General features: G+C 40.2%; 1 protein-coding gene across 2 annotated transcripts in view; it reads left to right on the forward strand.

Moving 5' to 3' along the window:
• The window catches only part of LOC133555033 (ELKS/Rab6-interacting/CAST family member 1), a 488824-nt gene that overhangs the window by 26233 nt on the left and 435122 nt on the right, over positions 1-27469 (forward strand). For both annotated transcript variants that reach the window (XM_061904451.1, XM_061904452.1), the window contains exon 4: positions 26495-26650. In XM_061904451.1, coding sequence (XP_061760435.1) covers positions 26495-26650 — 156 coding nt within the window. The remainder of the gene's footprint in view (positions 1-26494; positions 26651-27469) is intronic.

Consider the following 27469-nt stretch of genomic DNA (forward strand, 5'->3'; position numbering starts at 1 on the left):
TGAAGCTCCTCTTAAGGACCTTTGCGTCTACACTGTGAGAAAAAACAAGCACCCTATACCCACCACACCTGGAGAATCAAACAGTATATTATCTGTGAGGACTGGTGGGCATTGTGATGCCGGGTTCGATTCCCTCGAGGATGCGTTGACGTGAACACAACAAAGGTAGGATCTTAAAATATTTATTTAACAAAAAGGAAGCTCTGAACAGAAATACTGGAGCTAATAAAAAGGCAAACCAAAAACGCTAGTATGAAAACTAGGAAGTAAAAATAGACAAACTTAAATAGCACGTTGGCACAAAAGAGAAAACAAATCATCAGTATGTAAACTGGACAAAACAAGTGGCTTAGCGTGAGAAGCTAGCGAGAATAGAAATACTTGCGAGAAAGCAAATGATCAAAATCCAGACGTACAGTGGTGTGAAAGCAAACTATGAACCCAGACCGAATGAACAGAGAAGACTGGCTTAAATAGGTGGGTGATAATTAGTAGCAGGTGTGCGGGGCGAGACCAACAGGTGGACTGATGAGTGACCAAAGTGACAAAGCAAACAGGAAATAAGGAGTCGGAGAAATATAAAAAATGGAAAAATAAATAGTGTAGATCTGAGCAGCAGATCGCAACAGTATTCCCCCCCAACAAAAGACAGATACCAGATGTCTCAAAAAAAAAAAACTAAGAAAAAACAAAACTTGAACCCCCTCCCCAAAACAGAAAGTCCACAAACGAAGGGAGGGCGGAGGGAGGCCACGGTGGAGGGTCGCCAAGTCGTGTGTCCCCGAATCCACCGGGACAAATCATGTGGCAGTGGCGGACGGAAACGCCGGTGCCGCAAAAGTCTTGGTGGGCGACCTCGAAAAGGCCACATTGGTGGCCGCTGAGAAGGTGGGCGTGCGTGGCGCCAAAAGTTAAGCAGCCTTAGGGTTTTTAGGGAAAGTCTTGAGGGCTGCTGCTGTTTGCACCATTGGCGTCCAGTTACTGACCTTTGAGAAGGCAGACTGCAGGCCCCAGATTGCTGCTTACGCAGCAGGCCAACTCGAGGACGCAGAGACATCGTCGAGGAAGCTGGAGGCGGAGTCATCGTCGGCGCGGAAACAGGTGCGGGTGCTGCAGACGAAGAAGGCGGTGTCGTAAAGGCAGGCGTAGTCGTCGTCGTCGTGGAGGCAGGTGCAGTCGTCGCCGTCGTGGAGGCAGGTGCAGTCGTCGTCGGTGGCGCTGGTGTAGGCTCCAGTCCCGTCGTCGGTGCGGGTGTGGGCTCCAGCCCCGTCGTCGGTGCTGGTGTGGGCTCCAGCTCTGGAGCTGGTGCTGGAGTGGACTCCAGCAATAGGGATGGTGTTGGAGTGGACTCCAATAATAGGACTGGTGCTGGAGTGGGCTCCAGCCTAGGAGCAGGTGCTGGTGTGAGAACCAGGTGAAAGTCTGAAACCGGTGTGAGAACCAGTTCTGGGTTGGAGGCTGGTGTGAGAACCAGGCTAGAGTCCATTTCTGGTGCGAGAACCAGGCTAGAGTCCATCTCTGGTGCGAGAACCAGGCTAGGGACAGAACTACATGGACTAGGACAGCGACTAAGACATGGACGGAACACAGGTGGTGGAGGACGCGCTGGAGTTTGTGGCTTAGCAGGTTGCAACTGTGCTACCTCCGTAGCACAGCTGCTAACCTGAGCCCCCTCTTCAAACAGTGGATGCCAGACGTATTCCTTATCATGTGAAGAGGTATCTAAGGGTGGGTGGAGGGAGGTTAGGAGGAAGGCAGATTCTTCCCTACTAGAATTACTAGAAGAACCCTTAGAAAAAGGAGAAAACCCCATAGATTTGGGCTGGGCTTGAGGACTTAGTGACTGAGATGAACAAGAAGGTGAAAATTGAGAACTAGACTTGTATCTGGAAAAAACGTCCTTATGGAGATCCTTCTTATCAATATTGTCCAGAAAATTAAAGTCAATATAATTAGAAAAAGGCTGAGAATTATAGTCCAAAAAATTCTTTTTGATGACGTCACCGGAAGGCGTTACCGACATGACGTCACCGCTGCCGTCTGTGAAAGAGACATGGCGGTCGAAAGAAAGTGTGGACATGTAACTAAAGGGATTACCAGGCTTGTGAGGAGTATCCTGGATGGGTTGAAGTTTGCTGTGTTCGCTGAAAGACAGTTGTGGAGTAGAAGCGTCACTGCATTGGGCAGCTCGAGCCGCTTCGGAAGGCACATCACCGTAATGACGGATCTCTGCCTCCCGTGCTCGGAGCTTTTTCCACGTGCCTATATCAAAGGCTTTCTCTTTCCAGCTGTCAATCGCGAAGGAATCTCTTGCTGGGTTCATACTGTGAGGACTGGTGGGCATTGTGATGCCGGGTTCGATTCCCTCGAGGATGCGTTGACGTGAACACAACAAAGGTAGGATCTTAAAATATTTATTTAACAAAAAGGAAGCTCTGAACAGAAATACTGGAGCTAATAAAAAGGCAAACCAAAAACGCTAGTATGAAAACTAGGAAGTAAAAATAGACAAACTTAAATAGCACGTTGGCACAAAAGAGAAAACAAATCATCAGTATGTAAACTGGACAAAACAAGTGGCTTAGCGTGAGAAGCTAGCGAGAATAGAAATACTTGCGAGAAAGCAAATGATCAAAATCCAGACGTACAGTGGTGTGAAAGCAAACTATGAACCCAGACCGAATGAACAGAGAAGACTGGCTTAAATAGGTGGGTGATAATTAGTAGCAGGTGTGCGGGGCGAGACCAACAGGTGGACTGATGAGTGACCAAAGTGACAAAGCAAACAGGAAATAAGGAGTCGGAGAAATATAAAAAATGGAAAAATAAATAGTGTAGATCTGAGCAGCAGATCGCAACATTATCTGCTCTATTGATATTATAAGAGTTTTAGCAGAAACGTTTATGAAGTCTAAATTAAACCCCTGAAAACATTTTCATCGCCAACTCCCTATATTTGGCAAGAATTTGATTCTCTATATATTGTATTTCCAAAATTACTAAAAGCCATACCCTTTTATAAATGTATGGCAAGTAAATGTTCATTTTTTCCCTCCGCAATGCAGCATTCTGCATTGGTGGAATGTCCCGTTATGAGCCTGTGTGAATTCTTTGTGCATGTTATTCTGTGTGCGCAGTCTATATGACACCCTAGCCTTCAGGCTAGAATTTAACTTTTTGACCGTATCCTTCGCTCAGGATGTCGGCACTTATTGCTATAGTGTTACCTTTGATGGTATTAATTCCATATGCTAGCTGCTCTGACACATGTGGAGCAGAGATGACTATTTGATGATGTGTCTGTTGCATGACCTGAATCACCCTCTGGGGATACAACAGAGCTGTAACTATACTGTACTCCGTGAAAAACTATTCTTAAAGTCATGGTAGCACAATAGTCACACATAGTGGGCAGCAGCAGGCATGCTCTTAGCGTAGTAATCCCTTCTTATCCACAAGTGACATGGGCAAGAGGATAACCGCCGTCCCTTCCAATTTCATTGGGAGAACTCACGGGGATAGGAGTAGCAGAAAGATAAAAAAATACCTGATTATTTAATTAAAACACAAAAATATCAGTCTTTCATTTCTCACTATGCTAACTGTGGCTCTTTGTTTTACCCAGTAGAAGAAGTTCACAGGGTTACCATGAGGCTGATCTACTGAAGATCCCAAACAACAAGTGCTAAATAGTCAAACTCTTAAACTGTGTTTACAATTGATAACAAAAGCAAATTAAGTGCAGTTCGCCCTATTTAAATAATGATTTTGCTTGTACTAGTGGTTTTCAAGATAGGAACATGTATTTCCCTCAACTAGGAATGGGAATTGATAACATTTTTCCGGTTGCGATTCCACTTTTGATTCGGTTTCTTAACGGCTCTCTAATCAATTCACATTTGGGGAAAAAAAGAGAAAAAAATCTTGATTACTGATTAGCATCAATTTTTTTGAGTTTAGAGCAGTGGTTCTTAACCTTGTTGGAGGTACCGAACCCCGTTAGTTTCATATGCACATTCACTGAACCCTTCTTAGTAAAAAATAAAATGTATTTTTTTTTTCAAATTCAACACAACGTTATATGTTTTTGGTAACACTTTAATATGGAGAACATATTCTGAGTAACAAAGCCTTAATTTGGAGTTATTTGGTTAGGGTTAGAGGGTTAGGGCCAGGGTTGGAGGGTTAGGGTTATAATGAGGCCATGCCGAATAAAGCATTAATAAGTACTTAATAATGACTAGTTAAGAGCCAATATGTTACAAATTTCCATGTTAATAAGCAATAATTAATGGTGAATATGTCTCCCATACTAAAGTCCATCCATCCATCCATTTTCTACCGCTTATTCCCTTTCGGGGTCGCGGGAGGCGCTGGCGCCTATCTCAGCTACAATCGGGCGGAAGGCGGGGTACACCCTGGACAAGTCGCCACCTCATCGCAGGGCCAACACAGATAGACGGACAACATTCACACTCACATTCACACACTAGGGCCAATTTAGTGTTGCCAATCAACTTATCCCCAGGTGCATGTCTTTGGAGGTGGGAGGAAGCCGGAGTACCCGGAGGGAACCCACGCATTCACGGGGAGAACATGCAAACTCCACACAGAAAGATCCCGAGCCTGGATTTGAACCCAGGACTGCAGGACCTTCGTATTGTGAGGCAGACGCACTAACCCCTCTGCCACCGTGAAGCCCATACTAAAGTGTTACCATGTTTTTTTACAGGTGCACAAAATGAACCGTGCATGAACATCACCTTGTTCAAAGAACAAAACTCACACTAGACTGCATAAACTGACAACAAATTACCCACCTGCAAATCAGTGTGACTTCTGCTGTTGCCGTATCTGTAATATGCCGATAGAGAGAATTTTTTGTTGAGACGATGAGTTGGGTGTGTTTTGACCTCTGCCGAACCCCTGAGGCCGACTCACCGAACCCCTAGGGTTCGATCGAACCCAGGTTAAGAACCACTGGTTTAGAGGTAACATGATCTTACAAAGCCTACAGTGAGGTCTCAAGAGGCATTGGAGAAAAAAAAAAATTGGGGGGAAATTGATGTAAGAAACTAATATTCTTCTGTAGAATTGAATCGTGCAAATTACCCAAGAATGTAAAATGTTTTAGCGTGTGACATTAATTTATAACATGTAACGTGAGGTACATCGAGCTTTTATTGGTTATAGTTTTAATGGTTATGGCCTACAGTTTATGACAACTTTGAATTCAACATCTCAGAAAATGTAAGGTTTCAAAAACTGTAAGCCACGGTGATCAGAATTATAACAAATAGTCATGACATAGCTCACTTTGCATGAAATAAGTCAATGTCACAAATTAGTTTCACATTTGAAGTTAACTGCTGACATGAATGGACCATTACACCATAATTAAATCTTATGAATTTTGCCTGTTTAATACAATCAGGGTTTCTATGGGTATTAGCAAATCTAATTTCATGCTTTTTAATGGCATTTTAGGGCAACGTAAACAAAATGTAATACCTATGTCCAACCGCATATGGTTATTTCTATAGTGAAAAGCTTACAATTGTCTACATACACATACGATTGTTAGCATTTTGACAATGATAATATTGAATAGTTCAAAAGTTTACATTAACTTTTACTATGTAGCAAATTAGAAATGACTCACAAGACTGTTTCATCTGAGAATTTATTAGGCACCGAATGTCCCTTTGGGACAGAGGACCCTATTGAATTTCTAGCGTTTTATTCTTTCTTTCTTTATTATTATTCCGCAGCTCTGAGCTGTAATTTGACCCCCTTAACATGCTTCAAAACTCACCAAATTTGACACACACATCAGGACTGGCAAACATTGAGATTTAATCAAAAAACCTAACCCCAAAACTGAAATTTGCGCTCTAGCGTCCCCTAGGAAGAAAACAGACAAAACTGCCTGTGACTTCCAGTAGGAATGTCGTAGCGACATGAAACAAAACCCATGTAGCTCTCACTCAGACCTAGACTTCTTACACTGACACCCTTATGCAAAAATCAACAGGAAGTTTGCAATTCCCCCTTCAAAACCAACATTTTGTAAAAACACTCACCATTTGCCTCTTTGAGCTGTAATTTGACCCCCTTAACATGTTTCAAACCTCACCAAACAGGACACACACATCAGGACAGGCGAAAATTGCAATTTAATCAAGAAACCTAACCCAAAAACTCAAAATTGCGCTCTAACGCCCCCTAGGAATAAAACACAGACAAAACTGCTCCTAGGAAGAAAACACAGACAAAACTGCCTGTAACTTCCAGTACGAATGTCGTAGAGACATAAAACCTCTATGTAGGTCTCACTTAGACCTACATTTCATATATTGATAACCCCCAGCAAAAATCAACAGGAAGTTTGCAATTCCCCCTTCAAAACAAAAGTTTTTTAAAAACTGGTCACCTTTTTTCAAACATTATCTCCTCTGAGCGTGTTTGTCGTGTCGGCTTCAAACTACCACGGGAGAGAGATTGAACCCTTCTGATTAAAAGTTGATGAAAGAGTTTTAATTACTGGGGCGGCATGGCGTAGTGGGTAGTGCGGCCGTGCCAGAAACCTGAGGGTTGCAGGTTCGCCTATTGACATCCAAATCGCTGCTGTAGTGTCCCTCGGCAGGACACTTCGGCCGTAGACGCAAACTGGCAGCCACGCTTCTGTCAGTCTACTCCAGGGCAGCTGTGGCTACAGATGTAGCTTACCACCACCAGGTGTGAATGATTGATTGGTTCCCACTTCTCTGTGAGCGCTTTGAGTATCTAATAATAGAAAAGCGCGATATGAATCTAATCTATTATTATTATTATTATTATTATTACTGCTACGGTTTTGATTTTATCAGCCTTCAAAGAACTGCTGCGCTGAAAACCATTTCAAAGATGACCGCCGTGCGCAGACACAGAGAGGGGGACATTTTTTTTTCCCGTTTTTTTCTGCTGCTGGTGCGCACGCACCAACATTCGTGAGGGGAGGGGGGGGGGGGGCTGTGATCGTCTATACCAAGATGGCTGCCAGGTGCCGTAGCTAAGCCGGTATGTTTTAAAGTTGTCGTTTGCCTGCTTATCGTAAAAACGACTGTCCAACATTTTACAACTGATTGTAAACTTATAGGTGCCGACCATCAGGGCCGGGTTGCAACGAAAGAGTGTGTCAATGTTAAGTTATTACACTTAGTTGGTAATTCTATCTGTTTGCTAATAGTAGCTACTAGCCGTACCCATGTATTTTCAATGGGCGGTTAGCATTGGGTTTTAATCCCGTTGCCTCCTATGTTTCTGCTCTAATTGAATTTCTTTGTATGTCGAGTCTTTATTTTGGGTACTTACATATGGTGCCTGACTGTTGTGGAGTTTTAAGGCCATCTGCACTTTTTATGTGCCGATTTGGTAGGTCTATCTGCTAATAGTAGCTATTAGCTGTACCCATGTATTTTCATTCTAACTTATATCTGTCAGTAGACATGTTATGGAAGATAAAAACTACAACATTTATAATACAAAGTAGTTCTAATTTATATCTGTCAGTAGATACGTTTTGGAAGATAAAAACTACAACATAATACAAAGTAGTGTGTAGTTCTAACTTATATCTGTTAGTAGACACGTTATGGAAGGTAAAAACTAAAATATAATACAAAGTAGTGTGTTGTTCTAACTTATATCTGGGAAGCCCAGACTTCCCTCTCCTCAGCCACTTCCATATATACTCGGTCCAGTCCATCACTGCTTGCAACTTTAATTTATTTTTCTGTAGTAGCATCCGGTGTTCTGACTTTGTGCACGGCAATAAACAATAGCCAAATAAAAGGTTTCACCGGTCAATCATCACACTTTACCATCAATCAAACCTTTTAAAGGGGAATTGCTCTTCGGCTCTCTAAACATCCAATTCTGGACTACAAACCCCGTTTCCATATGAGTTGGGAAATTGTGTTGGATGTAAATATAAATGGAATACAATGATTTGCAAATCCTTTTCAACCAATATTCAGTTGAATGCACTACAAAGACAATATATTTGATATTCAAACTCATAAACTTTATTTTTTTTTTTTGCAAATAATAATTAACTTAGGATTTCATGGCTGAAACACGTGCCAGAGTAGTTGGAAAAGGGCAGGTTAACCACTGTGTTGAATCACCTTCTCTTTTAACACCACTCAATAAAAGTTTGGGAACTGAGAAAACTAATTGTTGAAGCTTTGAAAGTGTTCTTTTTTTTTGATTAATTGAGTGAAACTTTTATTAGTAGATTGCACAGTTCAGTACATATTCCGTACAATTGACCACTAAATGGTAACACCCGAATAAGTTTTTCAACTTGTTTAAATTTGGGTCCACGTTAATCAATTCATGGTACAAATATATACTATCAGCATAATAAAGTCATCACACAAGTTAATCATCATGGTATATATATTGAATTATTTACATTATTTACAATCCGGGGGTGGGATGAGGCGCTTTGGTTGATATCAGTACTTCAGTCATCAACAAGTGCACCAATAGAGAAATGGACATTGAAACTGTATAGGTCTTACTTGGTAGGATATGTACAGCCAGCAGAGAACATAGTGAGTTCAGATAGCATAAGAGCAAGTATATACATTAGAAATACATTTTGATTATTTACATTCGGTTATTTACAATCCGGGGAGATGGGATGTGAATGGAGGAGGGTATTAGTAAAGGGTTGAAGTTGCCAGGAGGTGTTGTTTTAGAGCGGTTTTGAAGGAGGAAAGAGATGCACTTGCTTTTATACCTGTTGGGAGTGCATTCCACATGGATGTGGCATAGAAAGAGAATGAGTTAAGACCTTTGTTAGATTGCAATCTGTGTTTGTGGGTGGGGTGGGGTGTGTGGTTGGGCCGGGGCGTGGTTAAGAGGGGAGGAGTATATTTACCGCTAGATTCACCAAGTCAAGAATTTCATATATATATATATATATATATATATATATATATATATATATATATATATATATATATATATATATATGCTGTTGTTGGGATTAAATAGTAGCAGTTAAAAATGTGCCTTTCATTTATAATTATTGCATGCTGTGTTTAAATGTTTAAACATATTGCTCATATGTCCTCCTGTTAATAAACAATCCATCCATCCATCCATCCATTTCCTACCGCTTGTCTCCTTTGGGGTCGCGGGGGGTGCTGGAGCCTATATCAGTTGCATTTGGCCGGAAGGCAGTGTATACTCTGGACAAGTCGCCATCTCATCACAGGGCCAACACAGAGACAGACAACATTCACACACTAGGGTAAATTTAGTGTTGCCAATAAATCTATCCCCAGGTGCAATTAATACAAGTAGCGCTGTTGCAATCTTTTTTAATAAAATGTAGTACATTTTTGCGCGTTTGGTCCAGGCTCCATCATTTTTGTTAGCCACGTCGTACCATCCATTTTTTTCCAATTTAGATTGCACAAAAAAAGACAAAGATGCGTTTTCCTCTCTCAAGGGTTGTGAATGATAAGCAACATTTCGAACAGAAGTGCAGTTCCCCTTTAAGACACGCAAATCACTGGACACGTACTTAGTAGCTTTGCATGGGATATAAAGTTTGCAAGTAATACACACCAATCTTTAGCAGATCAACCCCTGTTTGTACAGAGCTGACAGGAGGGATGGAGACGCTCAGTGATTGGAAAGCTACCTGGAAAATGGAGCTTCAAGTTGCTCTCGATTAAATGTGGCTAAGCTACAGGGAAAAGTACTCTCAGAATTGCAGTAAGCTTCACTACAAGCTACACTGATAAAGTAGCTTGCCACATCAAAGTTTTATTTAACGGCATTCATATCTATTGTCCCACATGTATAATATCAATGTTGATGTAACTCAGCGTCTACAATGGACCCAATTCGGCTCTATTACCATCATTTACCTGTTATTTAGCTGGGGACACCCTACAACTACATATATGGGGCCACCCTACTGTATCTTTTTATTTTAGTTTGCCTTTTCTTTGGCCCACCCCTAAAATATTTAAATTTTCTCTACCTACAGTTAAAATAACAGCATCTATCTATATCTTAACAAAAAAAAAAACTGTGCTCTCGTGGGACATGTGGGACAATAGATATGAATGCCGTTAAATAAAACTTTGATGTGGCAAGCTACTTTATCAGTGTAGCTTGTAGTGAAGCTTACTGCAATTCTGAGAGTACCTTTCCCTGTAGCTTAGCCACATTTAATCGAGAGCAACTTGAAGCTCCATTTTCCAGGTAGCTTTCCAATCACTGAGCGTCTCCATCCCTCCTGTCAGCTTGTGTGTGTTCCTAATTTTGTGTTCCATGTCTTCGATGAAGAGAGCAGTTATGATTTCAGATCACATAGTAAACAACTAAAAACTAAGGTTTTGGGCATTGTTTTCTCTAAACGCATGCATTTGTCTAAATATGGCTAGGGACACACATTATTGTGGGTCTCGTGTTTCCTGGACGTCTTGTTCATTACTAAAAGAAAAATTTAATCTGCAGAAGAGTGCCATTTTTAAGTATATATGTAGACGTCTTGTGTTGTGGGGTTCTTTTTGGACCGATTGAGCACAGCTAGGCCGGTCGCCAAGTTTACAAAGTCTTTTAATTTTCCAGCAAATCTGTCTTTCTCTCGCTCAACGTCTTATCTTCTCGCTCGTGTGCTTTTCAGCCCAGCCGTCTTTCCCCGTTCTGGCTTTTCAGCCCCCCTCTGCGGTCACCAACGCTGCTAATAAAGAGACAGGTGATTAGATAATTGGTTCCAGCTGAGGTATCCACTCACCTGTCATCTGCTCCCAGCCCGCTCCTGCGAATGCCCTGCCCACAGGCGGCGCGTGGACCACGCCCTGCCTTCAACAATATAATTTTTTGAGTTGTCAGCTTGAAGCCTCCCTCTGTCTCTGACTCTGTCATGCATGGTAATCAGTTTTATGTTTGATCATGTTTATGTTTCATTTTTGAACTCTCGTTTCCCGTTTTGCACTTCCTGGTTTTGTTTGTCTCCATAGTTACGCATTAGTTTCCACCTGGTCCTCAAGTCACGCCCCTGCCGTCAGTCCCGCACCTGTTTCTCATCACCATAGCCACTATTTAAATAATTAGTTTTCTGTTCATTGGCCTGGGAACTTTGCTTGCTATTGCTGATGCTTACTTACTACGACCACGCAATTACCTTGCCTTGCCAAACCTTCAAGCCTTGCCACGCTGCTAATTATTTTGACCACGCCACGTAAGATTTTTGTATTTTTGCCTCAGTGCAAGTTTTTGGTTAGTTGTGTATCTTTATAGTATCTATTGTTTATTTGTAGTCATGCTATTGTGCTGTTTTTGTTGGAAGTTTTAGTATAGATTATTATCCGACACCGAGCTTGTTTTGCCTTTTTGTATTATAGTGTATAAATAAATAAATATGTTCCTTAACTCATGTCTGGCTCGTTCCAAATCCTCTCTGCATCAAAGAAGCAACCCAAATCCATGTCCCGGCTTGACAGACTCACTCGTCGTCATGAGACATGAGTGTGCAACTGCTACGATTATGCTAACTATTTTCAATGACCCGCTTATCTTGCCTCTGATTGGCCAGTCCGCAATGTTTCGTCGTAAACTTAGCCAATTTGGCCTTTAATACGAACATGAACCAATCATCATGGATTTTCTCCTTACGTATGGATGTCATTTATCCAGATCATTGTATTTTCTCCGTATTTTTTCGGCCTGGATTCGCAGTCCATTTTCCCTCTTTGTAGCTCGTAGCTTTGATGTAAGCTACCTAGCTAAATGGGTCTAAAAGTAGCAAAGCTACAGGAAAAGCTACTTGTTAAAAAAGTAGGTAAGTTACCGCCAAGGTACTGGAAAATGTACTTAAGCTACATAGCTTAACTACATGTATCTTGTTAGTGCCCATCACTGGAGACACTTCTGACAGGAGTACAAAAAAAAAAAATGGAGAAGCAGTCAGAGGCGAGGAAAATAGGTGACGATAACAAAAATAAAAATATTTCGAAAGCATAGATGGCCTTTAGGTTGACCATGGCTGTAATTTAATAATCAGGTATTTGTATGCAGAATGTTGGTTTCAGGAACTTACATAGTGGTTTGTAGAACTGCAAAAATACATATGTTCTCAATGGCAAATCACTTCAGGGGGTTGCAAAAAAATTTCTGTCCCCATAAAAGAATGAGGCATTAAATAAAATAATTGAGAACCGATATCGGAAGTGTTGTCCGACAGATTAACTCTCTTGCAGCCGGTCTCTCTACAGTGCATGTATGTAGATTATGTAGTACCAGTCGATTTAATCAAGACTATGACTTATCAAGCGGTTACTGTAGAAGGGCTCTTGGTGAGCACTAATGGAAGGTGTAAATGGGGATAGACTACAGCTTTCCCATGATCTTGAGAGGATAAGCAGCATAGAACACGGATGGATGGAATGAGTGACTATGACAGGCCAGTGTTTATTAACAACTAGGAAATTACTTTAGTGTTTGCATTGAATCATGTTGACATCTGTCTTGTCATTGTCCTGTTTACCCACAGGAGCCACAACAAATAGCTGTAATAAATATTCTTTCAAGAGTTTAACGGATTTAACTAAAAAATAATTCAGTGTAGGACCCTTTATTTGTTGTAACCTACAATATTTGTGTGTGTGCCTACTTAGTTTGAGTAGTTTGTGTTGGGATCATTCCAGACAAATGCTAGCATTAATTATTAATAGAAGATAGTTAAGAGCATGCGCAGTCAGAAGGTGCTGCTGCATACATGTAAACGTGACAGACATCTTTGAGAGAGCCAGGGAAAAGACTGACTAGCGTATAAGTGAGACAAGCTGAGAGTATTATACTGTAGATCATATAACCTCTATTTCTTTTTGTCTCCAATCTATGGACGGACAGACACAGAAAGCAGAAGAAAACAAAGTGAAGAGGTGAGGGCATACATCTTAGGGTGAGGTTCGGACCAGAAGTAGCTTAAGTAAAAGAACAGTACATGCTCTTTGACAGACAACAGTTAGAGAACTTTTCATTAAGTGCGAGGACTGTTGGCATTGAGTACGTGGCACAAAGATGATGAACCGCCAAGCTTGTTTTGATCGGGTTCCTCCTCAAGAGCTTCATCGACGTAACCAACAGTCTGACCCAGCTAAGACCAGGGCTTTGCAGACTGTCTTTGATATGAAGGTAGGACATGAGAGAATTTCATGCCTGAAATAAGTTTCTATGTCTATGTCTACTTTGTTAATAGTTTAGCTTAATGCGTACACCTACTGGTGTGTATTATTGAAAACAATTATTGACTGTTGTTTTAGAGCATACAGGGGGTGATTTGTTAATCACCCACCACACAACTTTAATTATTTAATAGCTCTGCTGTAACGTGAGCTGAAATGGAAGAGTTGCCACTGTCCGCATATGCAGACAAAGGAAAACTAAGTTTTTGTCACTGTTGCCGAGTGATGATTGCATTGGTGTCCATGGCCAAGTGAAGTTTATTACTCACCCATGCAGTTGTACAGATGATCAGTTAATTCCCAATGTAACATATGGAAGCTGTCACTCAAAGCTTTAAAGTCACTAGGGCTGTGAAAAATGCAGTCGCCTGAGCCGATATGTGAAGGTGTGCAAACCACACACCCAAGCACAATCTCTCTCACACAAACAAACGCACATGCACGCACACTACCACACTATTTAGTTTTAGCACATACATTTTTTCATTGCCTGCCTATTAACAAAATGCACATGTGCAAGGCGGACATGTCAAAACTAAATACTTATGGGAAGGATTCGATTTGACTGAGTTAACTGGAGGTGAAACACACCATTAGTTGACATACTGCAAGTCTGGCTGGGCTGCTATGAGAAAACATATTGTATTTAACGACACTGTCTTTCATTGATGCTATGAATATTAAGGCAAAAAAGGGATTGGGGAAGGTATAGCTCGGTTGGTAGAGCGTCTGTGCCAGCAACTTCCAGATTTGATCCTCGCTTCCTCCATTTTAGTCACTGCCGTTGTGTCCTTGGGCAAGACACTTTACCCACCTGCTACCAGTGCCACCCACACTGGTGTAATTGATATTGGGTTTCACTATGTAAAGCGCTTTGAGTCACTAGAGAAAAGCGCTACATACATATAATTTACTTCAATTCTGTTTGCCATGTCCGTAATGTGCATTGAGAACTTTTACTTTGTGATTACAGAATGCCACACCTCAATTCTGTTTTGATCCAGATATTGTATGGCAGGTACAGTAGCCAGTGCTCATTTCTTGATATTTCTGTTTTCATTGGAATGCAGTGCCTTTTTGGAATTAATCCATTAATCTGTGTATCAGTCAATCCTTTCTTCTTTCTATGAGGGTCTTTTCTTTGAGTGCTGCGGATACACATCAAAGACCATAAAGTATAGTTTATTTTACAGAAATCCACAAGAAGCAATGGAATTGATTCAATTTTTGTGAGGGATGTTGCATTTGATCAAAGGAATACAAAGTAGTTTGAACTGAGTTAAAATCACAACATATTTCCGTGAGTGTGCATGGAAATTTGCATGGTTTGTGCATGCTTCTGGAGGGTATTTGCAGCACCATGTTCTGGGTAAGATAGTAATAGATGTCAGATGCTTACACGGTTGCCTGTTTCTTGTGCTGATGGCATCATGCAATCTGCTTTCATTTATTGAATTAACTTTCTCTTCTCGTCCAAGGTTTAGCATTCAACATATGTATGAACACAAGCAGCTAAACAACCCTAGAACTTGTCCATGGCAGAACCTTTCATTCCCTCATACATACGTATTAGTTGCCAGTGTTGGACCATCTTATTCAGGCATGTGTCTGTATCTGTTTCGCCTGTTTAGAGGAGGCAACGAGAAACTCTGACAGTGGTCTAGGGTTGTTCAGATACCAGTATTTTGGTATCGGTATTTTAGCTGACTGTTTACACTTCTAGTAAAATGTGATCTTTATCAGGCTCCACTATAAACACGCTCAGGCCCCAATGTCGCTCTAATTTAGCCTTGACGTCACTTGCATGCACAGTTCCTTAAAGTGTAAACAAAGGAAGTTGACTGGAAGCTGTAAACAAACTAAAAAGTCGCTAATACTACAAAATAATTTAAAAAAAAGTTGACGCCATAGATTCGGTCGCCACACATTTAAAATTTGTGTTTTTTGTTTTTTTTACATGAAAATAATTTTAAGTATAGTTCTTGCCAAGGAAAGGGTGTAGTGCCATCTCCAAGTTGGGGAGGAGATCTTTCGCCATGTGGAGGAGTTTCAAGTACCTTGGATTCTTGTTCATGAGTGAGGGAAGAGTAGATCGTGAGCCTGACAGGCGGATTGGTGCGGCGTTTTCAGTAATGCGGACGCTGTATCAATCTGTTGTGGTGAATAAGGAGCTGAGCCGGAAGGCAAAGCTCTCAATTTACTGGTCGGTCTACGTTCCCATCCTCACCTATGGTCATGAGCTTTGGTTTATGACTGAAAGGACAATATCTTGGGTACAAGCGCCCAAAATGAGTTTCCTCCGCCGGATGGCAGAGCTCTCCCTTAGAGAGAGGGTGAGAAGTTATTTCATCCGGGGAGAGCTCAAAATAAAGCCGCTCCTCCTCCACATCTAAGGCCCTAGGCCCGTCCGACTGCCAGGACGCCACGGCGAAGACCCAGGACACGTTGGGAAGACTGTCTCCCTGCTGGCCTGGGAACGCCTCGGGATCCGCTGGGAGGAGCTGGACGAAGTGGCTGGGGAGAGGGAAGTCTGGGCATCTCTGCTTAGGCTGCTGCCTCCGTGACCTGACCTCGGATAAGCGGAAGAAAATGGATGGATGGATAATGTATAAATGGATATATATAATGAGATATATCTGTGAGGGTTGTAATATTTTTATGTCCGTTAAAGTGGAACTGCACTTGCCTATTGTTCAACATTCTTATGGTGATGACGGATGGATTTTTTTTAATGCATTTTAACTTGTACATAATCGTAAATGAAAGTCTGCTCACAGCGGAGCCAATTGCAGCTCCTCTATTTCGCCCATAAAATTCCAATAAATAACAATTTAGAATCCGCCAACAATACTCCATTTACATTTTGTGATATAAATATTAACCAAATATTAGTGATATTATTATAAGCGCTAACATAGACAAAACTATTTTCAGCCACGCTGTGATCACAAGCCTATGTAGAATTTTGACTTGATCAACTGGTCAAGTGTGTCCTCGCTTCCTTGCTCCCTGGAAGTTTATTGTAGGTCAGAAATCATGCATCTCACCTGGCCAGAATAAATCTGGAGATCTATTCCGACAAGTTAGTACACTTTGATAGCCATTTAGGACCTAAAGGTGGCGAAAACGACACAAAGAGAGACCTGGTCCTTTCCCATACCGTTCCTTTCTGAGGATGATGATCATTCTTCATCCAAAGCAGGGGTAGGGAACCTATGGCTCTAGAGCCAGATGTGGCTCTTTTGATGACTGCATCTGGCTCTCAGATAACTCAATCAATCAATCAATCAATGTTTACTTATATAGCCCTAAATCACTTGTGTCTCAAAGGGCTGCACAAACCACTACGACATCCTCGGTAGGCCCACATAAGGGCAAGGAAAACTCACACCCAATGGGACATCGGTGACAATGATGACTATGAGAACATGATACTGTGAAAGATCTATCCATAATGGATCCAACACAGTCGCGAGAGTCCAGTCCAAAGCGGATCCAACACAGCAGCGAGAGTCCCGTTCACAACGGAGCCAGCAGGAAACCATCACAAGCGGAGGCGGATCAGCAGCGCAGAGATGTCCCCAGCCGATACACAGGCGAGCAGTACATGGCCACCGGATCGGACCGGACTACCTCCACAAAGGGGAGTGGGACATAGAAGAAAAAGAAAAGAAACGGCAGATCAACTGGTCTAAAAAGGGGAGTCTATTTAAAGGCTAGAGTATACAAATGAGTTTTAAGGTGAGACTTAAATGCTTCTACTGAGGTGGCATCTCGAACTGTTACCGGGAGGGCATTCCAGAGTACTGGAGCCCGAAATTAAAAAGCTCGACAGCCCGCAGACTTTTTTTGGGCTTTGGGGATCACTAATAAGCCGGAGTCCTTTGAACGCAGATTTCTTGCCGGGACATATGGTACAATACAATCGGCAAGATAGGATGGAGCTAGACCGTGTAGTATTTTATACGTAAGTAGTAAAACCTTAAAGTCACATCTTAAGTGCACAGGAAGCCAGTGCAGGTGAGCCAGTACAGGCGTAATGTGATCAAACTTTCTTGTTCTTGTCAAAAGTCTAGCAGCCGCATTTTGTACCAACTGTAATCTTTTAATGCTAGACATGGGGAGACCCGAAAATAATACGTTACAGTAATCGAGGCGAGACGTAACAAACGCATGGATAATGATCTCAGCGTCTTTAGTGGACAGAATGGAGCGAATTTTAGCGATATTACGGAGATGAAAGAAGGCCGTTTTAGTAACGCTTTTAATGTGTGCCTCAAAGGAGAGAGTTGGGTCAAAAATAACACCCAGATTCTTTACCGTGTCGCCTTGTTTAATTGTTTGGTTGTCAAATGTTAGAGTTGTATTATTAAATAGAGTTCGGTGTCTAGCAGGACCGATAATCAGCATTTCCGTTTTTTTGGCGTTGAGTTGCAAAAAGTTAGCGGACATCCATTGTTTAATTTCATTAAGACACGCCTCCAGCTGACTACAATCCGGCATGTTGGCCAGCTTTAGGGGCATGTAGAGTTGGGTGTCATCAGCATAACAGTGAAAGCTAACACCGTATTTGCGTATGATGTCACCTAGCAGCAGTATGTAGATACTGAAGAGTGCAGGGCCAAGGACCGAACCCTGGGGAACTCCACACGTTACCTTAACATAGTCCGAGGTCACATTGTTATGGGAGACACACTGCATCCTATCAGTAAGATAAGAGTTAAACCAAGACAGGGCTAAGTCTGACATACCAATTCGTGTTTTGATACGTTCTAATAAAATATTATGATCGACGGTATCGAAAGCAGCGCTAAGATCGAGGAGCAGCAACATAGATGACGCATCAGAATCCATCGTTAGCAATAGATCATTAGTCAGTTTTGCGAGGGCTGTCTCCGTCGAGTAATTTGCCCTGAAACCGGATTGAAAGGTTTCACATAGATTGTTAGACGCTAAGTGTTCATTTAACTGCTCCGCAACAATTTTTTCGAGGATTTTTGAAATAAAAGGAAGGTGAGACACCGGTCGGTAGTTTACCATGAGGTCAGGATCGAGGTTAGGTCTTTTAAGAAGAGGATGAATAACCGCTTTTTTTGAATGGTAGGGGAACAGTGCCCGAGGAAAGTGATAAGTTTATAATATTTAGCACTGATGGACCTAATAATACAAAGAGCTCCTTGATCAGTTTCCCAGGAAGAGGGTCAAGTAAATATGTTGTTTGTTTTATTCCATTTACACGTTGTAACAATTCCTCTAATGTTATTTCCCCAAAACGAGAGAAACTATTTTGGAGGGCAGTATCCGCCGTATATACAATCGTGTCAGTGTTAATAGAACCCCGTTGTAGCTGGGACGCATTGTCTTTAATCTCCTTTCTAATGACTTCAATTTTCTTACTAAAGAATTGCATAAAGTCATCAGGTGAGTGGGTGGAGCTACTGGAAGGAGTCCCTTGTTGGGTTAGCGATGCTACCGTACTAAACAAAAATTTAGGATCGTTTTTATTACGGTGGATGAGATTTGAGTAATAATTAGCTTTAGCTAAGGTAAGCATGCGTTTATAAGTTATTAAACCATCACTCCATGCTTGATGGTGCACCTCAAGTTTAGTCGTGCGCCATTTGCGTTCCAGCTTTCTGCATAATAATTTCTGAGCTCTAGTTTCTTCTGTAAACCACGGGGTGCGCTTTTTTGGAGCCTTTTTTAACTTTAGCGGTGCTATGTTATCAATGGTTTCGCGCAGGGCGTCGTTAAAGTTGTTAGTGAGGTTATCAATAGAGCCCACATATTTTGGGAATGGTGCCATTACCGAGGGCAGTAGGTCAGCAAGAGTAGTCGTTGTGGCCGTATTAATGTTGCGGCTGCTATAGCAGTTATTATTATTATTAGTTTGACGAACATGCGTCTGAACCTCAAATTTTATAAGGTAATGGTCGGACAATACTTTAGTATACGGGAGTATCGTAACTTTGGAAACGGTGATACCCCTGACAAGCACTAGGTCTATCGTATTACCGTTGCGATGCGTGGGTTCATTTATTATTTGTGTGAGACCACAGCTATCAATTATAGTCTGGAGCGCTACGCACGGTGGGTCCGATGGGGTATTCATATGGATATTAAAGTCCCCCATTATGATTATATTATCGGCGTGTGTCACTAGATCAGCAACGAACTCTGAGAATTCATTGATAAAGTCCGAATAGGGCCCTGGGGGGCGGTAGATAACAGCCAGGTGTAGAGGCAGCGGTGTGACAGACCTCATAGTAAGCACCTCAAACAATTTATATTTATTATTTAGGTTAGGACTAAGGTTAAAGTTTTCGTTGTATATTAGTGCGACCCCCCCACCCCTTTTAAGCGGACGGGCAATATGCACATGTGTAAAGTTAGGAGGACATGCCTCATTTAGCGCAAAAAAGTCGTTTGGTTTAAGCCGGGTTTCACTGAGACCGATGACGTTAAGATTGTTGTCTCTGATGATATCATTAACTAACAACGTTTTGGGAGACAATGATCTTATGTTTAAAAAACCTATATTATAGGTAGTGGGCTGTTTTAGGGAATTTTTGATCAAATTATCCGTAGTAGCAATATTAATAATGTTGTGTTTATTATGCCCAGTGCATTCAGTATAATTACGACCATATCTAGGAATTGATACGACGGGAATGTTCCGATTGTTTGATTGTTGCTTTGATAAACTGCACGCATCATGGTTAGCCTCCTCAGTAACGGGGATTTTCCGATTGTTTGTTTGTTGCTTTGATAAACTGCACGCATCATAGTTAGCCACCTCAGTAAAACACATGTCCAACTCTGAAACACTCAAAGCAGAAAAAACTTGTTCTAATTTAACTGACTCCTTACCCAGACCAGTAGTCTCGCATCTTCCATTTAAATGCGGCTGCAGGATGGAGGGAAGTGGTGTTCTGTGGGGATTAGCCTTCTGCTTTGTTTTAAGCCCCGCTCGGCATCCGCGTTTCCGATCACACCGCTGGCGTCTGCTACGTAGACGGCCCCCGCTGCTACTAGACTCACCTGCTTCACAGGGGAGTCTGAGCTGACGTTGCTTAACACGATAAGTAATGAATAATTTTACTTGTAATCACAGTGTTAAAAATAATGTTCAAAATATAAAACATTCTCATGCATTATTAATCCATCCATCTGTTTTCTACCGCACCTGTTGAAGAAGTTGCGTTAAAGGTAAGAAGTTATTTATTTATTATTGGTTAGTGGGGGGCTTGCCCTCCTGGGGGTTCTTCAGACCCCCAAGCACCGACATGAGAGCCTGTTTCAGGGTTACAATATTGTTTTATTTTTCAATAAGTCTCTCAGTTGCTTTCAAGCAATAGTATTTCCAGCCCCAACCCAGTCTCTCCTCCTGGCTGCTGCTTATAACAGAGCGACAGGTGATTAGATAACATGGCCCAGGTGGGCCTTCTACGCACCTGTCGCTGCAGGCCCGCAGGCCGCGCCCCCTCCACAGTTAGCTTCAGAAGAAAACATTTTATTACAAAGAATAAGAGACCTATTATACTCTAGAAATGTTGGTCTTACTTAAAAATGCACGTGTTTAGTTAAAAAAAATATTATATGGCTTTTACGGAAATATATTTTAAAATATCTGGCTTTTTGGCTCTCTCAGCCAAACAGGGTCCCGACCCCTGATCTAAACGGTAATATTTAAACATCCTAGCCGTCGGCATTCCAATGACAGCAGACATTGCACAATAAGAGATCTTTTATTATGTTTGTTGGCTCTCATAAAGTCTACAGTGAGCAGTAATCAGTGATGAAGAAAAAAAAAAGCAAACGTAGTGATGCTTTTGAAATAAATGGGCCATGCAAAATAATCAAAATATGGAAACATTAAATGTTATTACAAATGTGCCTGTTACTACATCACATATATACTTACATCATGGATATAAACCCTCAAAGGATTTTTTAAAGGGCTTTATAGGCCGAATTGAGCGGCTTACATAGGCTCCATTGTAAGCGGGCTTTTGATCGCATTCATTGAATATTTAGAATGCAAAATAATAACATCCATCTTCATGTCTTTCATAACGATAGGCAAAATTCCCAAAAAAGTGCAGTTCCTCTTTAAGTAAAGGAGGCACGTACATCAGCGTGGATCTACGCTAGCTTTAATTTTAAATTCACTTGTAAGCAAATATGCCCCAGCATCAGTTCTGGTCCTTCAACAATCGCTATTTTTCTGAACCAAAATAAATATTCATATGTTACATATAGCCTATTCGTTGCGCACTATTGACTAGCAATGTACCGAAAATTTGTCCGTCAAAGACTTTCCTCGCTGTGTTGTGATGAAGTATCTACTTCTGTTGCATCTTTCCCTGCGTACACGACTGACGTAGCTCGCCCAAAGCTGGGGAAAATGTCACGTTGCATTGCCGTTTAGACTCAAGTCACATTTGAAAAGATCCGATTTCAATCAGCTGCGATGAGGTGGCGACTTGTCCAGAGTGTGTGCTGCCTTTCTCCGAAGTGCAGCTGGAATAGGTTCCAGCAGCCCCACGACCCCGAGACGGACAAGCGGTGGTAAATGGGTGGATGGATGTAGCCTGAATTTGATATGAAAAGATCAGATTTGAAGCACTTTGGAACGTTTAGACTGGCGAAAGAAATCCGATCTGTGTCATTTGAGGGCAAAAAAAAATCAGATTTGATGTGCATATAAACTGGTCGTTTATGTGTCCCTGCAATAAAACTAGACTGAGTTTAGTTTGAGTTCTTTAATCTCTCTCTCAATCACAGAAACATGTTTCTATGGCAACGGACTGTTTCCATGTCAGCTTTATATGAAGTGATTCATAGGCAAGTCGTGAGGTACTACGAGCTAGCAAAGCCGGCGTTTGTGTTCACTAAAATTTTTGAGAAAAAATAATACAAGTTGTGACATGTAGAAGACTGAGATGTTTATTACAATTTTTTGAGAGCTTTCCAATTTTGTGTTGCGTCATGTCAAGTCAAACTTTATATATAGCACATTAAAACAACTCAAGTTGACCGAAGTGCTGCACAGGGCACAATAAAAGCGATAAAAAAATGAGTGATATAGTAAGCAGTATCAAATAACAGCATATTTTTGTTAAAAAACTCTTGAGGTAAAAACAATATAAAACCAAGGTGTTATTTGCGGAATGCTTATGAAAATATTGATTTTTTAGCAGGGTTTTAAAATGCTCTATTATTTTAGCAGCCCTAATTTGCAGAAGCAGACACACTTTCCCCGCCATGAGTTTGATGAACCTGCCTAAACCCTTGGCTTTGAATGGCTTTGTCTCTTACTGGTACATGGTTTGCTTAACCAACAGAAAATGCCTCGGGTTCTGATTGGCGTTCTCTTTTTCGTGCGCACTTTGCCTGACCAAACAGATGGCACCGTGGGTGGGACAATGCCGATATGTCAAAATGCCAAATATCGGTGCAGATGATAAACAATCGATCTTTAGTGCTCAGATCCCTTGTTCAAATTATTCTGTATAGTGAACACAGTCAGGCACGGAAACTACATTTTTTACACTCCACAATATTGTGTACTTCATTGACTGGCAATGTGGTGTTGGCTCTTTTCGTTTCGTCTATCTGAAGGCGAGTTGGACCTATGCAGAGGTGGGTAGTAATGCGCTACATTTACTCCGTTACATTTACTTGAGTAACTTTTGGGATAAATTGTACTTCTACGAGTAGTTTTTAGGCAACATAATTTTACTTTTACTTGAGCATATTTATAGAGAAGAAACACTACTTTTACTCCGCTCCATTTATCTACATTCAGCTCGCTACCCGCTACTTTTTTTTTTATCGATCTGTTAATGTTTGTTTTGGTTTATGACAGAGCTTCAAAGTAGGATCTGCGCATGCCTGCGTTTCACCAATCACATGCAGTCACTGGTGACGTTGGACCAATCAAACAGAGCCAGGCGGTCACATGACCCGACTTAAACAAGTTGAAAAACGTTTTGGGGTGTTACCATTTAGTGGTCAATTGTACGGAATATGTACTGTACTGTGCAATCTACTAATAAAATTACCAATCAAGCAATCAATCAAAAGTGTAAAGGAAAAAAGACACTTTTTATTTCAACCGTACTTCCCGTCAAAAGCCTAAAGACTGATCGCCCAATTCCTGTCTTCACAATAAAAGTGCCGCTCCATCGCGCCTGCGCTAACAAAATAAGAGTCTCCGAAAGCCAGAGCAAACAAGCTAGCAAGCTACGGAGTTTGCCGCCAATGTATTTCTTGTAAAGTGTATAAAAACGAATATGGAAGCTGGACAAATAAGATACCAAAAACCAACGACTTTCATGTGGTATTAGACGGAAAAGAGGAACTTTTTTTCTCCTCCATTTGAAAAAGTGGACATTATTAACACTAAAATGCAAGTCATCAGAATCAGGTAATACACCAACTTATATTCTTGCCTTCATGAAAGATAGAAATCTACGGTATATGTTAAACACGCATGTATATTCATTAAAACACCTTTAACATATCAACAAAAACGGCCAAATAAATAAGTATAAATTATATACTGTATATATAAATGTATGTATATATATATATGTATGTATATATATATATATATATATATATATATATATATATATATATATATATAAATATATATATATGATATGTGTGTGTGTGTGTATGTATATGTATATATGAGGTAGATCACCTCGATTTGGTCATTTATTAAGTAATTGATTAACGTTAAACTTATTGGGGTGTTACCATTTAGTGGTCGATTGTATGAAATATGTACTGTACTGTGCACTCTACTGACAAAAGTTTCAATCAATCAATCAATGAATGCCTATTGAGCCTATGGTGCTGTTAAGTTATTCTGGCTCAATGTGCCTTAATTTTTTTATTTTAATGTACTATTATTTAAAATATATTATTGTTTTAGTTGCTTAAGAGATATTCATGGCTCTGAATTTGCTTATTGCTATTTTTATGTTTTTGTGCATTATTTGTTGCCGTCGTCATTAAACGAACAGGTTACTCATCAGTTACTCAGTACTTGAGTAGTTTTTTCACAACATACTTTTTACTATTACTCAAGTAAATATTTGGGTGACTACTCCTTACTTTTACTTGAGTAATAAATCTCTAAAGTAACAGTACTCTTACTTGAGTCCAATTTCTGGCTACTCTACCCACCTCCGGACCTATGTGTTATGTTTCTGATTTTGTACATCTAACCAGCTATAACACAGAAGCTAAATGTTTGTTGCTTACTTAGCTACAAGCAATTTACTACAGAAATATGTGATTGGAATTGTTGCTCTAATACTAGAATACTGCAAGTTACTGTATTCGTAGGGAGAAAGAAGGGAATTTCTGTTCGACGAAAGATTGTAGGATGGTGGAAAGTTAAGAAGACAGTTTTTTAAGTTTGGATACTGTAGATCTGGAACTCTGTCCTTCGTTATGACTGACTCGTAAAAAACATGCTTGCATACAGTAGTACGCGTCAGTTATGTTTAACCAAATACGTGTTGTATTGCTCAAACATTGGTAGTGGTAAGCTACACTGAACAAAAATCTAAACACAACACTTGTTTTTGCTCCCATTTTTCATGAGTTGAACTCAAACATCTAACAATTTTACTAGACACACAAAAGTAGTGCTGTGTTTTTAACAAGGACAATTTTGATTGTGTCACACACAATGGTTATTCTGAAGTGCAAGTGGTCGCATAGTAATGTTTTGTAACTTTTAAGATGAAGTCTATGTTGTATCCATAGCTTTCTATTTTCTAACTGTATGATAGTCCAAGAACAATAGCCTTTCGGACAGCATACTTCTCCATCTTAGTCATGAGGGTGTAGATCAGGGGTCACCAACGCGGTGCCTGCGGGCACAAGGTAGCCCGTAAGGACCAGATGAGTAGCCCGCTAACCTGTTCTAAAAATAGCTCAAATAGCAGCACTTACCAGGGAGCTGCCTCTATTTTTTACATTTTATTTATTTACTAGCAAGCTGGTCTTGCTTTGCTCGACATTTTTGATTCTAGAGAGACAAAACTCAAATAGAATTTGAAAATCCAAGAAAATATTTTAAAGAGTTGGTCTTCACTTGTTTAAGTAAATTCATTTATTTTTTTACTTTGCTTCTTATAACTTTCAGAAAGACAATTTTAGAGAAAAAATACAACCTTAAAAATGATTTAAGGATTTTTAAACACATATACCTTTTTACCTTTTAGATTCCTTCCTCTTCTTTCCTGACAATTTAAATCAATGTTGAAGTATGTTTTTTTAATATTGTAAAGAATAATGAATACATTTTAATTTAATTCTTCATTTTAGCTTCTGTTCTTTCGACAAAGAATATTTGTGAAATATTTCTTCAAACTTATAATGAATACAATTCAAAATAATTATTCTGTCAAATCTAGAAAATCTGTAGAATCAAATTTAAATCTTATTTCAAAGTCTTTTGAATTTCTTTTAAAAATTTTGTTCTGGAAAATCTAGAAGAAATAATGATGTGTCTGTTAGAAATATAGCTTGGTCCAATTTGTTATATATTCTAACAAAGTGCAGATTGGATTTTAACCTATTTAAAACATGTCATCAACATTCTAAAATTAATCTTAATCAGGAAAAATTACTAATGATGTTCCATAAAAAAAAAAAAAAATATTTTTTCAAAAAGATGTGATTTAGCTAGTTTTTCTCTTAATTTTTTTCGGTTGAATTTTGAAGTTTAAAGAGTCGAAATTGAAGATCCGTAAACTGTTTCAAAATTTAATTTTTTTTTTGTGTGTGTGTTTTCTCCTCTTTTAAATCATTTAATTAAGTGTTTTTTTTCATCATTTATTCTCTACAAAAAACCTCCGTAAAAGGAAAAAAAATGTACGACAGAATGACAGACAGAAATACCCATTTATATATATATATATGTATATATATATATATATATATATATATATATATATATATTAAAGGTAAATTGAGCAAATTGGCTATTTCTGGCAACTTATTTAAGTGTGTATAAAACTGGTAGCCCTTCGCATTAATCAGTACCCAAGAAGTAGCTCTTGGTTTCAAAAAGGTTGGTGAGCCCTAGTGTAGATGATCAAATGGACAGCTTGTAAGAAAGATGAGTGCTTAATCGCTGACACATAAGACAGATGTTCTCTTATCAGAGTCAAATCTCATTCTTTGCCTGCCTGCTGTTGTGGATGCAGGACACCAAGATCTCTTCATTGGAGCGGAATATCAGAGACTTAGAAGATGAAGTCCAGATGTTAAAGACCAGCAGCCTGCTCCATCCTGATGACAGGCAGGATGAGCTCAAGCAGGTGGAGGTCTACAAGAGCCATTCTAAATTCATGAAGTCCAAGGTAGAATATTTTAGACAGCTCTGCATTGTGTGACCTGAGTGTTGCATGCTGGTAGAAAAAACTTAGTAATAACAGTCCAAGAACCAGTTAGTTGCATGTAGCGAACGCAGGATTATGTATTGGGTAGCAGCATACAGTATGGACCCACAGTTCTTTTTCCATTTAAGGAGAGCTTGAGCTGATCCCAGTTTACCTTGACCGAAAGGCTGATTACATCCAGGACTGGTCATCAGTCAGGGGCTTTCATTCATACACAGTGCAAATTGTGAATATGTAAAAGAACACAGTTGTCAAATGAAATGTGTATTTTATTTTTTATTTTTTGCAATATGTGCACACAAATTTGTAATCGTAGCTATACAGTTGTGACTCACTAAAGGTCTTCCTCAGCAAAATGTTAAAACCCAATTTTTTTGAGGGTGGGGACTTTCTTTCGTCAGAAGTTGGAGAACGTATATTGTTTCAATGATGAATCAGACCATTGTGAAACTTTTTCTTTTTGAGTCATTGTTTTTTTTTTAATGGCTCATTTGTCAGTGCATTAGGGTCTTTTCCTAATTCAATTACTGACTAGATGTTCTTATGAATGGGGCTGTCAGAGCAGTGGGTATTCAATTCAAGAGAAAACTAAAACAATAAACCTAGCTAACAGTCCAGTACTTTGGCTTTCTGTGTTCGCAAGACAGAAACACTTGCATAAATGTAATGATTTGAAGATTATACGGTACAGCCTGGTAATGGATGTGGTGGTGTCTAATTTAGAGGTGTTTGATTTGAGAGAACCAAGGTGACAATATTTCTCTTTGCTCTGAAAAAAGA

The sequence above is a fragment of the Nerophis ophidion genome, linkage group LG06 (assembly GCF_033978795.1).
Source record: "Nerophis ophidion isolate RoL-2023_Sa linkage group LG06, RoL_Noph_v1.0, whole genome shotgun sequence".
Lineage (NCBI taxonomy): Eukaryota > Metazoa > Chordata > Actinopteri > Syngnathiformes > Syngnathidae > Nerophis > Nerophis ophidion.